At 48.6% G+C, this 16,329-nt stretch overlaps 1 protein-coding gene across 1 annotated transcript in view; it reads left to right on the plus strand.

Moving 5' to 3' along the window:
- The window catches only part of LOC306939788 (transmembrane protein 132D), a 45,791-nt gene extending 29,994 nt beyond the window's left edge, over positions 1 to 15,797 (plus strand). Inside the window, exons 7-10 of the mRNA XM_079524486.1 lie at positions 7,408 to 7,588; positions 8,230 to 8,343; positions 10,140 to 10,331; positions 13,628 to 15,797. Coding sequence (XP_079380612.1) covers positions 7,408 to 7,588; positions 8,230 to 8,343; positions 10,140 to 10,331; positions 13,628 to 15,241 — 2,101 coding nt within the window. The 3' untranslated portion in view covers positions 15,242 to 15,797. The remainder of the gene's footprint in view (positions 1 to 7,407; positions 7,589 to 8,229; positions 8,344 to 10,139; positions 10,332 to 13,627) is intronic.
- The last annotated feature ends 532 nt before the right edge of the window (positions 15,798 to 16,329 follow it).

Genomic DNA, 16,329 nt, shown 5'->3' on the forward strand with positions numbered 1-16,329 from the left:
ACAACGCCAACTTTCTGCCCCACGACGATTTTATAATCGTCGTGGGGGCACGCCACGGGAGGACCGGCAACCCCCCGCCCCCGCCCCCGCCCCCAGACCGGCCGAGCATGCCCAGGGGCGGGGGGAGGTGTTAGGAATGTAGAAAAACTAGAAATCCCCTAAAATCATCAAGGGGGCTCGAGCCCCGCAGCCCCCACGTAGTCGTCGTCACTGAGTACATGTTAAATGTTATTAGTCATAAACAATAATCACAGCTATGGTGGTTACATTAGTGTATTGGTATTCTCCATGGGGGGGCCATGACGGTGTAGATCCAACACAGATGTTAGGTATTCTCCATGGGGGGACATGACGGTGGAGATCCAACACAGATGTTAGGTATTCTCCATGGGGGGGACATGACGGTGTAGATCCAACACAGATGTTAGGTATTCTCCATGGGGGGACATGACGGTGGAGATCCAACACAGATGTTAGGTATTCTCCATGGGGGGGACATGACGGTGTAGATCCAACACAGATGTTAGGTATTCTCCATGGGGGGGACATGACGGTGTAGATCCAACACAGATGTTAGGTATTCTCCATGGGGGGGACATGAGGGTGGAGATCCAACACAGATGTTAGGTATTCTCCATGGGGGGGACATGACGGTGGAGATCCAACACAGATGTTAGGTATTCTCCATGGGGGGGCCATGACGGTGGAGATCCAACACAGATGTTAGGTATTCTCCATGGGGGGGCCATGACGGTGGAGATCCAACACAGATGTTAGGTATTCTCCATGGGGGGGACATGAGGGTGGAGATCCAACACAGATGTTAGGTATTCTCCATGGGGGGGACATGAGGGTGGAGATCCAACACAGATGTTAGGTATTCTCCATGGGGGGGCCATGACGGTGGAGATCCAACACAGATGTTAGGTATTCTCCATGGGGGGGCCATGACGGTGGAGATCCAACACAGATGTTAGGTATTCTCCATGGGGGGGCCATGACGGTGGAGATCCAACACAGATGTTAGGTATTCTCCATGGGGGGGACATGAGGGTGGAGATCCAACACAGATGTTAGGTATTCTCCATGGGGGGGACATGACGGTGGAGATCCAACACAGATGTTAGGTATTCTCCATGGGGGGGCCATGACGGTGTAGATCCAACACAGATGTTAGGTATTCTCCATGGGGGGGCCATGACGGTGGAGATCCAACACAGATGTTAGGTATTCTCCATGGGGGGGACATGACGGTGTAGATACAACACAGATGTTAGGTATTCTCCATGGGGGGGACATGACGGTGTAGATCCAACACAGATGTTAGGTATTCTCCATGGGGGGGACATGACGGTGGAGATCCAACACAGATGTTAGGTATTCTCCATGGGGGGGCCATGAGGGTGGAGATCCAACACAGATGTTAGGTATTCTCCATGGGGGGGGGCCATGACGGTGGAGATCCAACACAGATGTTAGGTATTCTCCATGGGGGGACATGACGGTGGAGATCCAACACAGATGTTAGGTATTCTCCATGGGGGGGACATGACGGTGTAGATCCAACACAGATGTTAGGTATTCTCCATGGGGGGGCCATGACGGTGTAGATCCAACACAGATGTTAGGTATTCTCCATGGGGGGGACATGACGGTGTAGATCCAACACAGATGTTAGGTATTCTCCATGGGGGGGACATGACGGTGTAGATCCAACACAGATGTTAGGTATTCTCCATGGGGGGACATGACGGTGGAGATCCAACACAGATGTTAGGTATTCTCCATGGGGGGGACATGACGGTGTAGATCCAACACAGATGTTAGGTATTCTCCATGGGGGGGACATGACGGTGTAGATCCAACACAGATGTTAGGTATTCTCCATGGGGGGGACATGAGGGTGGAGATCCAACACAGATGTTAGGTATTCTCCATGGGGGGGACATGAGGGTGGAGATCCAACACAGATGTTAGGTATTCTCCATGGGGGGGCCATGACGGTGGAGATCCAACACAGATGTTAGGTAATTCTCCATGGGGGGGCCATGACGGTGGAGATCCAACACAGATGTTAGGTATTCTCCATGGGGGGGACATGAGGGTGGAGATCCAACACAGATGTTAGGTATTCTCCATGGGGGGGACATGACGGTGGAGATCCAACACAGATGTTAGGTATTCTCCATGGGGGGGCCATGACGGTGTAGATCCAACACAGATGTTAGGTATTCTCCATGGGGGGGCCATGACGGTGGAGATCCAACACAGATGTTAGGTATTCTCCATGGGGGGGACATGACGGTGTAGATACAACACAGATGTTAGGTATTCTCCATGGGGGGGACATGACGGTGTAGATCCAACACAGATGTTAGGTATTCTCCATGGGGGGGACATGACGGTGGAGATCCAACACAGATGTTAGGTATTCTCCATGGGGGGGCCATGAGGGTGGAGATCCAACACAGATGTTAGGTATTCTCCATGGGGGGGGCCATGACGGTGGAGATCCAACACAGATGTTAGGTATTCTCCATGGGGGGGACATGACGGTGTAGATCCAACACAGATGTTAGGTATTCTCCATGGGGGGGACATGACGGTGTAGATCCAACACAGATGTTAGGTATTCTCCATGGGGGGGACATGACGGTGTAGATCCAACACAGATGTTAGGTATTCTCCATGGGGGGGACATGACGGTGTAGATCCAACACAGATGTTAGGTATTCTCCATGGGGGGCCATGACGGTGTAGATCCAACACAGATGTTAGGTATTCTCCATGGGGGGACCATGACGGTGGAGATCCAACACAGATGTTAGGTATTCTCCATGGGGGGACATGACGGTGTAGATCCAACACAGATGTTAGGTATTCTCCATGGGGGGGACATGACGGTGGAGATCCAACACAGATGTTAGGTATTCTCCATGGGGGGGACATGACGGTGGAGATCCAACACAGATGTTAGGTATTCTCCATGGGGGGGCCATGACGGTGTAGATCCAACACAGATGTCCCCGGGATGAAGGTTGGGCTACTGCAGGGATGTGTGTTCAATTCTTGCAGCAGTAGAGTCATTATTTTTCACTCAATGTTAATGGAAATTGCACAGTGATGGCCGGGGCATTATTGTTCTCCAGGCTAAAAAGACAACAAAACACGTCTTTTAGACCTTTTGCTTTCTCCTGTAACCTCAGAGGATGCACCTTAGAGTGGCTTAGAGTGGACAGACAGACACCAATTTGTTACAAATATGAAGTCTTAATACTTTCCCCGCCGAATAACTTAGCCTACGTTAATCATTAGTCTCGGCAATCGCCAATAAACGTAGGTTTTGTTTTATTCAGTTGTATAAATGCTTTGATCCGATCTAGTCGAAAGGCTACTCACATTAGCTTCGGATGGCTATCTGTTGTTAGCATAGAGTATATAAAAGGATAGAGACTGAACTGGCGCGAAGCTCCGCCCCCCCCCAGCTATTCATGTCAGTGGAAGTTGCTCAGTGGCGTTTTGAAGCACCCGGAAGACTGCCGGAAGTACCGTCTCAGAACGTCTACTTCCGCATTTGACCACCAAATTTTGGTGGTCAAATGCGGAAGTGCAACCGAGCGCTCAATGTTAAAGCCCAGCTGCACGGGGTTTCCCGGTCATGAATCCACGGGTCCGCCTGTAGTCCCTCCTCCTACCACTAGGGCCCAGAGCTTCAACGTTGAATAGCCTCACTGGCCCCTTGGTTGTTAGCCATAACACTGGACTGCGCCATCTTGATTTGCGCGTGGCCAGTTGGCGCGTCCCTAAGACACCCCAACTGGCCAGTTGGCGCGTCCCTAAGACACCCCAACTGGCCAGTTGGCGCGTCCCTAAGACACCCCAACTGGCCAGTTGGCGCGTCCCTAAGACACCCCGACTGGCCAGTTGGCGCGTCCCTAAGACACCCCAACTGGCCAGTTGGCGCGTCCCTAAGACACCCCAACTGGCCAGTTGGCGCATCCCTAAGACACCCCAACTGGCCAGTTGGCGCGTCCCTAAGACAACCCGACTGGCCAGTTGGCGCGTCCCTAAGACACCCCAACTGCTGTGTTTCTCCACATCGTCCCTAAGACACCCCAACTGCTGTGTTTCTCCACATCGTCCCTGAGACACCCCAACTGCTGTGTTTCTCCACATCGTCCCTAAGACACCCCAACTGCTGTGTTTCTCCACATCGTCCCTAAGACACCCCAACTGCTGTGTTTCTCCACATCGTCCCTAAGACACCCCAACTGCTGTGTTTCTCCACATCGTCCCTAAGACACCCCAACTGCTGTGTTTCTCCACATCGTCCCTGAGACACCCCAACTGCTGTGTTTCTCCACATCGTCCCTAAGACACCCCAACTGCTGTGTTTCTCCACATCGTCCCTAAGACACCCCAACTGCTGTGTTTCTCCACATCGTCCCTGAGACACCCCAACTGCTGTGTTTCTCCACATCGTCCCTAAGACACGCCAACTGCTGTGTTTCTCCACATCGTCCCTAAGACACCCCAACTGCTGTGTTTCTCCACATCGTCCCTAAGACACCCCAACTGCTGTGTTTCTCCACATCGTCCCTAAGACACCCCAACTGCTGTGTTTCTCCACATCGTCCCTGAGACACCCCAACTGCTGTGTTTCTCCACATCGTCCCTAAGACACGCCAACTGCTGTGTTTCTCCACATCGTCCCTGAGACACCCCAACTGCTGTGTTTCTCCACATCGTCCCTAAGACACCCCAACTGCTGTGTTTCTCCACATCGTCCCTAAGACACCCCAACTGCTGTGTTTCTCCACATCGTCCCTAAGACACGCCAACTGCTGTGTTTCTCCACATCGTCCCTAAGACACCCCAACTGCTGTGTTTCTCCACATCGTCCCTAAGACACCCCAACTGCTGTGTTTCTCCACATCGTCCCTGAGACACCCCAACTGCTGTGTTTCTCCACATCGTCCCTGAGACACCCCAACTGCTGTGTTTCTCCACATCGTCCCTAAGACACCCCAACTACTGTGTTTCTCCACATCGTCCCTAAGACACCCCAACTGCTGTGTTTCTCCACATCGTCCCTAAGACACCCCAACTACTGTGTTTCTCCACATCGTCCCTAAGACACCCCAACTACTGTGTTTCTCCACATCGTCCCTAAGACACCCCAACTACTGTGTTTCTCCACATCGTCCCTAAGACACCCCAACTGCTGTGTTTCTCCACATCGTCCCTAAGACACCCCAACTGCTGTGTTTCTCCACATTGGCCCAGCTGGCAGGGATTGTTATGCTCTTCTAAATAGCTATTATAAATCAAAACATTTTCACCCAAATTACTTTCAATTAATCACAACTGCTGTTATAACCTTTTGATGCAGAATTGGCATTACCATTATTGTAATGCCTTCAAGGCTCAATTTTAGGTCCAATCCTGTTTTCCATTTACTCCCACATCTCCCACATGACCATAGATCCACGAACACAATTTTTGCTTTCCCGGCGCCGTCAACAGCCCACAGATGTGTCCTCTTTAAACTCGGTCACTCTGCCGGCCACGCTGATAGCTTAGTTCTGCATTTCACATTATTTTCTTCCGAAAATAAATATGTAAATATATAATCAGAAATATATTTGACAGTGACCTAGACCAGGGGTTCCCAAACTGTGGCACGTGCACCCCTTGTGGTGCACGGACGCCCTCTAGGGGGTGAGTGACATGAAAAGGGTATATGGCGGTTTTATGGCGTTATTTAACACAAACAGCAACATCTGGTAAACCACTCTTGTGAGATGTATAGAGCAGCTGCGGGAGTATACAGCAGCTGCATGTCTCACATTCTGTGATTATTTTCCAATTGCCATAATCATATTAAAGAAGTATCATTTTCGGCCAAATGCAGCGAGACTTTGTGTTGGGGGGGTGCGTCAGCTAGGTCAGGAGGTAACAGGGGGTGCACGGCCAAAAACGTTTGAGGACCACTGGCCTGGACAATGGCCCAGGCACTCGGCTAGCTTCTTTAACGCTTTGATGAACGGGTGAATGGATTGGATCCATTGCATTGGATCCATTGGATCCATTGCATTGGATCCATTGGATCCATTGCATTGGATCCATTGATTGCATTGGATCCATTGCATTGGATCCATTGCATTGGATCCATTGCATTGGCACCTTGCGTCCTTGATTTGTTTGATACCATCTTTATCATTCTTCAACAGAAGGAATTATTTGGTTTTCTCTTCAAGTTTAGACTACTAAAACTATTATGTCTCTGGGTAACACACAACAGATCTTTCAAGGCACAAACGGAAACATACTGTATCAAATTTAGACGGCTCTCAAAGAGTTTATTGATCATTTTCCCTGATTGATTGATTGAAGTATTTATTAACAGTTTGCAGAATTACAGTACATTTCAAGCACAACTCGATACAAAAAACTGTTAACTGTGAGTGGACGACACCATAAAAGCATTACACTTGTTTACAATAACCTAACCTAACCTGTTTGTCTGTCCCCATGCTATATCATAGATCCTATAATTCCCAATGAGTTTCAATCAGTTTGAAATGATAAATGAACAGACATAAAACTTGGTAAAACCATCTTTAGTGATACATTTGATGTGACATTTTAATTTGATTCATAATTTCATATCGTTAATTATATTGTCTTGGTCTCAGCTCTTATCTTTTATATCTTGCAATATGTTGTTTTTATACTTGCTAATTCATGTTCTGATTATAATAGTTGCAACCACTTGAACCACTTCCAACTAAATGTGTTGTATTTCGTGCCACGAGCACACACGTCCTCTCCTGTAAAGAATGTGTGTATCCCTGTGTCAGTGTTGTTGATTTCGTCGACTAATACTAAGACGAAAAATGTTCGTCGACTACCTTTTTCGGCTGACTTAAACTAATATGGAACTAAATGAAAACTAATCAATGATGACTAAAACTGAGACTAAATATACTGACAATTTCGTCAACAAATAAAAACGAGACTCAAGTGTTAGGAGGGGACTAGTGGACAAGAGATCCAGTATAAGTCATTTTACACTTGGTTGCGTGCTGAAAATAGCCGATATACAAGCTCACAACGCGTAGCAGCGCGACGAGCTTGTAGATCGGCTATTTTCAGCAAGTGTAAAATCAGCCATTACGACGCCATCAAGGCCCGCCAGAATACATTTTAGTCGACTAAATCAACCGTAGATTTAGACTAAAATCACATGACATTTAGTCGACTCAAATTAGACTAACACTAAGACACTCCAAGAGACTAAAATGTGACTAAAACTATATGAAGTTTCATTCCAAAGACTACGACTAAGCTAAAATAGAAATTTGCTGCCAAAAACAACACTGCCCTGTTGTGCGCCACACACAGGTCAGCGTGGGACAGTGAGGAGGACGATCAGGCGAGGAAGGGCAGAGGATGCATGCTTCAGTACCAGTCCTCTCTGGTCAGGGTTCTGACGCCGTTCATGGCCCAGTCGTCGTCCGAGATGTCTCCAGACCCCATCACTGGAAAAGTACTTATGGACTACTTCCTGGGTTCCGATTGGCAGGTAGAAAGCTTTTTATTTCATCCCAAATGTAAGGTTTTTAGCAAAAGGCCGATGCACACCTCAAAAGGCTGGTGACGGGTGCGTAGGGCAATAGAGCATATAATGAAAAGGGTATATCTTTGAAAGACAAAGAAGAGAAGTCCTGCACACTGTCATCAGGACCTTCATCAGGACAGACAATTGTCTGTCCTGATGAAGGTCTAAGCGACCGAAATGTCGACCTAATAAAGAGCAAAACATTTTTGGCAAGTCTGACAGTGTGCTAGATCGATTTTTCACCCAAATCTAAGGTGCCATGACATGACGATGTCTACAATATGTTCAAAGTTTCTATACGATTGATATATTGTTGCTGGAACCTTATAAATATCTGCATATATATTTGAATTAATGCCCTACTTTATCATACAAGAAGAGTGACGCAAAAGCTAGTTAAGTCTGTCTGTGGGTTTTATAAACGTATAATAATAACCAATAAAAAGTATTACGAATTTGTTTTTTACTATAAATAACTACATTGGATTCATTGAATCCTAGTGTACACAACTAAGGTTTGCACCCGCCATGGAAGATATATATGCTCTCTTCAACTTCATCTGTTCTAACTTCTAACTAAATGTCTTCCGCTTGTTAATGGCCAGGTGGACGTGACCAATCTGGTGCGCTATTCCCTGAGGGTGGTCGACCCTGACGTAGCCAGGCTGCAGTCGGGGGTGGTGCTTCAAGGGCGGGCTCCTGGCTCCACCGCACTACAGGTGAGCAATCAGCGCTGGACAATTAACCCATTCTGACCTGAGATCAGATTCTAAAAATGTCTTCTACATCCTGTCAGTTTTCTGAAAAAGCTATGTTTCTATGTCGGTGGTTCTAAAATAGCAGACCTACAAGCTATGAGCTTGTGCTATGAGCTATTTTTCAATAGCTAAAGCATAACATAATGCTAACACCAAAAGGGGTTCCCGCCCAGAATGCGTTAAAGTACGCACATTTTTTACTTAACCCATTTAGACCTGAGGACGATTCTACAAATGTCTTCTAAATCCTGACAGTTTTCTGAAAAAACCCATGTGTCTCTGCATGCAAGCACAATTATGTATAATTTCCTGTCACAAATGTTGTGGGGGGGGGGGGGGGGTGGCTTGGCTAATTAATTTGGTGTACCAAATTTGATTTCACTGCACTCGCATTGTTAGATTAACACATACAGTTTTCGATCGTCAAGCTTCCCTGCGGGGGTTTCACTAGCCTTTGAAGAATCACCTGGTCGCGATCGTAGCTCCATTTTACGAAAGTCTGCCTTAAAATAGTGCCATCGTTTGTCATGATGTCGGAAAATATTCCATGGTCCCGATTAAAGACAAGAGCGACATGGAGGCTACCATGACTCCCCATAGGCATTGCATTGTGCCTCCATTACCCAGAAGCCCTACTCCCCATAGGCATTGCATTGTGCCTCCATTACCCAGAAGCCCTACTCCCCATAGGCATTGCATTGTGCCTCCATTACCCAGAAGCCCTACTGCCCATAGGCATTGCATTGTGCCTCCATTACCCAGAAGCCCTACTCCCCATAGGCATTGCATTGTGCCTCCATTACCCAGAAGCCCTACTGCCCATAGGCATTGCATTGTGCCTCCATTACCCAGAAGCCCTACTGCCCATAGGCATTGCATTGTGCCTCCATTACCCAGAAGCCCTACTCCCCATAGGCATTGCATTGTGCCTCCATTACCCAGAAGCCCTACTCCCCATAGGCATTGCATTGTGCCTCCATTACCCAGAAGCCCTACTCCCCATATGCATTGCATTGTGCCTCCATTACCCAGAAGCCCTACTCCCCATAGGCATTGCATTGTGCCTCCATTACCCAGAAGCCCTACTGCCCATAGGCATTGCATTGTGCCTCCATTACCCAGAAGCCCTACTCCCCATAGGCATTGCATTGTGCCTCCATTACCCAGAAGCCCTACTGCCCATAGGCATTGCATTGTGCCTCCATTACCCAGAAGCCCTACTGCCCATAGGCATTGCATTGTGCCTCCTTACCCAGAAGCCCTACTGCCCATAGGCATTGCATTGTGCCTCCATTACCCAGAAGCCCTACTCCCCATAGGCATTGCATTGTGCCTCCATTAGCCAGAAGCCCTACTCCCCATAGGCATTGCATTGTGCCTCCATTACCCAGAAGCCCTACTCCCCATAGGCATTGCATTGTGCCTCCATTACCCAGAAGCCCTACTGCCCATAGGCATTGCATTGTGCCTCCATTACCCAGAAGCCCTACTCCCCATAGGCATTGCATTGTGCCTCCATTAGCCAGAAGCCATGAGAAGCGAGCGTCATTTTTTTTTGTTCTTTTTCCGGTCAAATCGGCCAATAAAATGTGTGTGTGCGTGCGCGTGCGTGCGTGCGTGCATGTGTGTGTGCGTGCGCGCGCGTGTGTGCTGGTACACAGATACTGTATTTGTGTAGAGATGATGTGAATTGTAAGGAACATGTGAAAGAGGTTTTTACTGTACACATCATCTGTATGAGTGTGTGTGTGTTTCAGGTGCTGTCCCCTCTGTCCTCATCGGTCCTGGCTGAGAAGAGCTTCAGGGTGATGGAGGATAAAGTCAGTGTGACAGAGCTGGGAGTTCAGCTGGTGTCTGGTCTCTCACTGTCTCTTCAGCTCAGCCCAGGGAGCGACAGGGCCATCCTGGCCACCGCTACCACACAGGAGGTCATCACACAGCTCAAACAGGTACCGTATAGTCCAGGGTAGGGCATTCACTTCTAGTCATTTTTACTAGTTGACTAGTTGCCTAGTTTACTAGTCGACTAGTCGACTAGTTGGTTAACTACCTATTATGTAAAAAATAAAATAAATTAAAAAAATAAACTTTTTTTTTTTTGGGAAATAAATATTTGTACATTGAAAAACTGTGTACATGGTGACTATAACTATATTCTACCTGATCTTGAGGCCTACAAAATCGGGAAAAAAATAAAAAAAGATTTTTTTTTTCTTATCAACTAGTCAACTAGTACCAACAAGGTCGACTAGTGGATTTACTAGTCGATGCTTAATGCCCACTCCAGGGGTGGGCAACTTTGACGATGGAGGGCCACTATATTTCCACACTCACTCCCTAGGGCCATATATTACTGTTGTAGCAAAAATAGCTCAAAACGCGTCGCAGCGTGTAGCGTGTAGATCGGCTATTTTTGCTATATTCGAATTGAAATCTTGCATTATTTTTTGCTATTTTTGAATTGGAATCCTGAACATTATGTAATTAATTATGTAATTTCAAATGCCTTTAATTATAGGTGTGTTGAGCATTGAGCTACAAATGTAGACTGAAGTAATTAAAGCGGGTCATGTTTGCATGTTGTGGAATTGTAACAGCTGAAACCAATATTATCAGTTCTGACATTAACCTGAGGGCCACATTAAGTGAAGGTGGGGGGCCGCATGTGGCCCCCGGGCCGCCAGTTGCCCACCCCTGGTATAGTCTGTAGACAACGCAGACATTAGTGAAACAGTTTCCTAATCTCACCCACTGATTTAGACCATGCATGTGGGATGTGACAATAAAGTTGGATCTGATTTCACATTGGTCGGTTATACTAGCGCCACCAGCTAGTGGATTTTTGCAAAACACATTTTTGGAACAAAATGGCCCCAAATCATTAATTTGAATGTCCAATTGCCATCAAAGGCGGCAAGAACAAAATGGCACCCTTTTCACATTGGCCTATTATAGCGCCACCAGGTGGCCACAATAACCTACCTGACCTGGCGGAGATGTCTCAGTATTTATGTATTTACTAATTTACAACAATTGTTTTTAAATGTGCTATACAGTTGGAGGCCATCGATATTGTCCTTTCCTTTTTGCTGAGGTTTGCGTGATCTGCGCAAAAGGACAGTTAACCCATTTTGGGCGGGAACCCCTTTTGGTGTTTTAAACATTATGTTATAATTTAGCTATTGAAAAATAGCAGATCTACAAGCTCATAGCGCGCCACCGAGTGGCGCGCTACGAGCTTGTAGGTCTGCTATTTTTGAAAAATCGTGAAAATATTTATTTCAGAAAACTGGAGGAGTTTTTAAAATTTTGAGGTCGGGCCTAAATGGGTCAAATGATAAGGGACAATATCGGTGGCACCCAACTGTACATTTTGATTTGATCTGATTTGCCATACAAGAGAGAGAGGGAGGGAGAGGCAGACATGGAGCCGAAATGATTGTTCTGATGACTTGGGGTTTTTAAAAGCCCACTCACACATTGTACCATGGCAGCATGCCCTCTTTCCCCCCACGTCCCCAAAGTAAGGCAGGGGGGCAGCCATTAGGCAGCTCATAGGAACAACAGCATTTTTTAATCTAGCCTTTCACAGTGGCTGGTCTGCCCCCGTCAATAGTGAACTATTAGAACCAAGCCAATGCACATGGCTTGTCATTTGTTACTGTACACTGTTAATGGACCGCCCAGGGCTATTCGTGATGCATTCTAACTCGGTATACGTACATTATATAGGTTAGGCTCGTGGTTCATCTATCTATAAATTCACAAAACCTCTGTCTGTCTGTGCGTGTGTGCGTCTGTCCGTCTGTCAGTGTGTGTGTGTGTGTGTGTGTGTGTGTGTGTGACGTGTGTGTGTGCGTCTATATGTGTGACTGTCCCGGGCATAACTCGGTCACCATCCGGTTGATTGACTTCAAACTTGGCATGTGTGTCGGCGATGACCCTGGGGGTGTGCAGTGCCCAGTGGGAATTCGGTCAAACCAACATTTGTAGAGAAGTGAAAAAGCACAGACGCCTGTATCTGTCATCTGTCTGTCCTCGGGTGTGTGGCGGATGCACCGAATCTCTGTGGGGGTGTAGGCATTGGCTTCCCTGATTGGCCAAGCCTTTCACGGATTGGCTGAACTTTCTATCACATGTTTTGCCGCTGTGCCAATATAAGTGGAGGTGTGCGCATTAGAAATGGATATCCTGGTATCTCTATATTTAGTTGAATATGGCACGGTAGTTAGTGGCTGTCACTGGGTACGCTTATGATGGTACAGCGGTTACTCTGACAACAAGTACAACGGATACTGTTGGGTCGGGAATGAATGCCCCGCTCATTGCATAAATGGGCGGGGCATGCATTCCCGCCTTGGCATCATTCCTGACCCATTGATTGTATTGTCTAACCTTCTTGTGGTAACAGGTGGTAACACTGGCGAATACCAAACGACTCGCCCCTTTACCAACTCGCCCCGGGCGTACAGCCGGTGGAACTGCGCTGCCTGGTATTCCTAAAGTAACCTAAGTAAAAGATGCTTAAACGGTTAAACCTAACCTTATTCCTAACCTTAACCTCAGTAAAACTATGCCTAAACCTAACCCTATACCTAAACTTAACCCCAGTAAAACTATGCCTAAACCTAACCCTATGCCTAAACTTAACCCCAGTAAAACTATGCCTGACACTAAACTTATTTCTAACCTTATTCTCAGTAAAATAAAATAAAGAATATAAGAACCGTCGGACCAAGCGGTCGGCGTGAGGTCGGCGGAAAAATCGAGGGTTGAGATGGTTTAGGGGCGACCGTACCTGATACCACACTGGCTTAGCCTGGATCCAGCCCAAAGACCCCGCCCACTCTCTGAGTGGACTCAGTCTCTTGGTCTGGTGTTGCACTGTGAACCTATAATTTCTTCGGTACAAAAATGTATTATCCAATGAGAATCGGTGGTGGGGGTTGGTCTAACGAACAACCAATCAGCGCCGAGTCCCGTTTTTAGCGTCATCACGCAGCGCAACACACAGATGAAGGAGGGAAAAACAACACCAATGGCTACTGGTTGAGGGAAATTCTAATCCCCTCCCCCTTGAAATCGCTCAGACAGGAGACAATGTCAGACTGAAGCTTCAAGAAAGCTACAGTCTGATAATCAGGCTAACACTGGCTACTAATTATATTGTTGTACACTGTACTGTTCTCATAAACGGTATGTTTCTTTCTTTCTCCTACCGCCCACCTACACCCACCCTGTGCAGGAGGCAGTGGTCAGCTGCTGGCTCCAGTTCAGCGATGGATCGGTGACCCCTTTGGAACTGTTTGACCGAAGTGTTTATTCCCTGACTGTCTCCACCCCAGACGAGGCGGTGGCGACCGTGCGCCAGGCGCCACAGTCCACGTTTGTGGTCGCGCAGGGAGAGGGCGAAGGCCAGGGGGCACTTGTGCGGGTGGAGCTGAGGATCTGTGAGGAATGTCGGAAGTCTAAGAGGAACAGCAAGCTAGCGGCGGGTGCCGGGCTTCTGAGGATGAACTTTCAGTCCGACGCCATAGCCGGTGGCGGAGGAGTAGTACGCGCAAACGGCGGCAAGGGGTCCGAACTGACGGCGGAGCCCATGTTGATGGTGACGCCGCAAAGTGCTCCGACTTTGCCCGATCGGCGAGAGACCACCTTCGCAGAAAGCACCGCCACATCAACCACCAGGCCACAAGTGGTATGGATCGGTACATCTCCTTCCACAGCTGTAAGCAGCAGCAGCACGTACGCGACGAGCGACAACCCACCCACTACGACTACCGGCGTCACGACGGCGGGTAACGGCGGCGCGGGTTCGGACAAAAACGCGGGTGTGCTGAGAAGCTACGGGAACATGTTGGACAAGCCCAAAGCGCCGCCGAAGAAGGCCCTCCCTAAATACAAAGTAGTACCCAAGCATCTGATTCCGAAGTCCAAAGTCAAAGTCCGGACCGAGAGTGACCTCATGAGGAAATTCCGAGCCATGTCGGAGCTGGAGATCGGCATGTACGCCCTGGGCGGGGTTTCGTGTTTGGCAATGCTCGCGTTCTTGGTCAACTGTGCGTCATATAAGCTCTGCTTGCGGAGCAACAAGACTCCCACACAGGCGGGCCCGCACGCCACCGGAGATCCTAATCACAAGCACGACTGGGCGTGGCTGGGCAACAACAACAACAACGGCATTCCTCCGGCGGCGGCGGACGCCGGCCCCCTCCCGGTCCAGGTTTCCACCTTGCGACGGGACGGGTCTCTGGAGTCGCGCGGTTCCGTAGACTCCCCGGGCACTCCCGAGAGAACGGCCACGCTGGGCCGCAGCAGGAGCAGCTCGCAGCAGTACGTTCAGACCAATAGGGTGGTGGACGCCTTCCTCAACCGCCGCTGTGCCACGCTGCTGGCCAAGCCGCAGCGCAACGAGCCTCTCAAATCTCCCACCAGCAAGAGGAACCAGGTCCAGTTCACCACCTTCACCACCCTGGACATCAAGCACTTGAATGCGTTGAAGAAGAACGGCGTGGACCTTAACTGGCAGCAGCAGCAGCAGCAGCAGCAGCAGCAGCAGCATAGCCAGCCCCTAAATGCGCTACCCGACGTGAAGATTGATGTTGCCTCTAACTGGCAGCAGCAGCAACAGCTTCATAGTCAGCCCATAAGAGCACAACCCGACACGCCTGTGGACTTTAACTGGCAGCAGCAGCAACAGTTCCATAGTCAGGCCCTAAGATCACCCCACATGCAGAGAGCACAACCCGACACGCCTGTGGACTTTAACTGGCAGCAGCAGCAACAGCTCCATAGTCAGGCCCTAAGATCACCCAACATGCAACGGGCTGTAGCCACACCATACGCTGTGTCCCAGTGAAGTGTGTGTGTGTGTGTGCGTGCGTGTGCGTGTAAATGGTGCATTTATATAGCGCCTTTTATCCAAGGCGCTTTACAGAGATCGTGTGTTACATTCACCCATTCACACACACGCTCATGCTGTACACTGATGGCGGCGGGAAACCATGCAAGGCATCCAACCAGCACACCGGGAGCAATTCTAGGGTTCAGAGTCTTGCTCAAGGACACTTCAACAGGGGGGAGCCCCGAGGTTCGAACTGGCAACCTTGCGGTTTACCATCCAGCCACTCTACCCCTGAGCCACCGCCGCCCACACGTGTGCGCGTGCGCACGTTTGCCCACATTATGTGTTTTTATGTGTACAGTCATAATGAATAGGGTATAATATCGGAGATGGAGAGGTTTGTGAATATTAACTGGGAGGATAGATATATTTCAGATCAGTTTTTTTAATGTGTTTTCAATTGCAATGCATTGCAAATGCAGTATATATTGATGAATACATAAATATATTATGATAAATAAATTACTCTATGGAAAAAAGATATGTCCCTATGGAACTGGTGTTGTAAATACACATATATTTATATTGTTCATTATTTAGCTCTTTTGTTTTTACATTTCTATTGCTCCTGTAGAAATAGCTTGATAGGGGGCACGGTGGCACAGTCGGTAGTGCTGTCGCCTCACAGCTAGAAGGTCCTGGGTTCGATTCCCGCTGGGGACGCTGTGGGCGCTGGGGGCGTGTTCCCTCCTCCGCGTCATCAGTGCCCATACCCGAGGTGGGGTTGGCGAAAGGGCCTTTCTGTGTGGAGTTTGCATGTTCTCCCCGTGTCTCCTAGGGTAGGTACCCTCACAAAAACATGCAGTAATCCTGGTCTCTAAAACGACCTCCCCCTGGCCAGCCGGAGCGCCTGATGGAGGGTAAAGGAACTGGTCAGAATAACGTGTTCCTTCCACGCGCTACGTCCGGCCAGGGACATCCCCCCCTGTCAGGGGAAAAGAAGCAGCTTGGACTCCTCATGCATAGAAGGAGGCATGAGGTCAGTCCGCTGCCCCCCCAGGTTGGCAGAGGAAGTGTAGCGCCCAGGATTACATTAGATAATT

This window comes from Electrona antarctica (assembly GCF_951216825.1).
Source record: "Electrona antarctica genome assembly, chromosome: 16".
Classification (NCBI taxonomy): domain Eukaryota; kingdom Metazoa; phylum Chordata; class Actinopteri; order Myctophiformes; family Myctophidae; genus Electrona; species Electrona antarctica.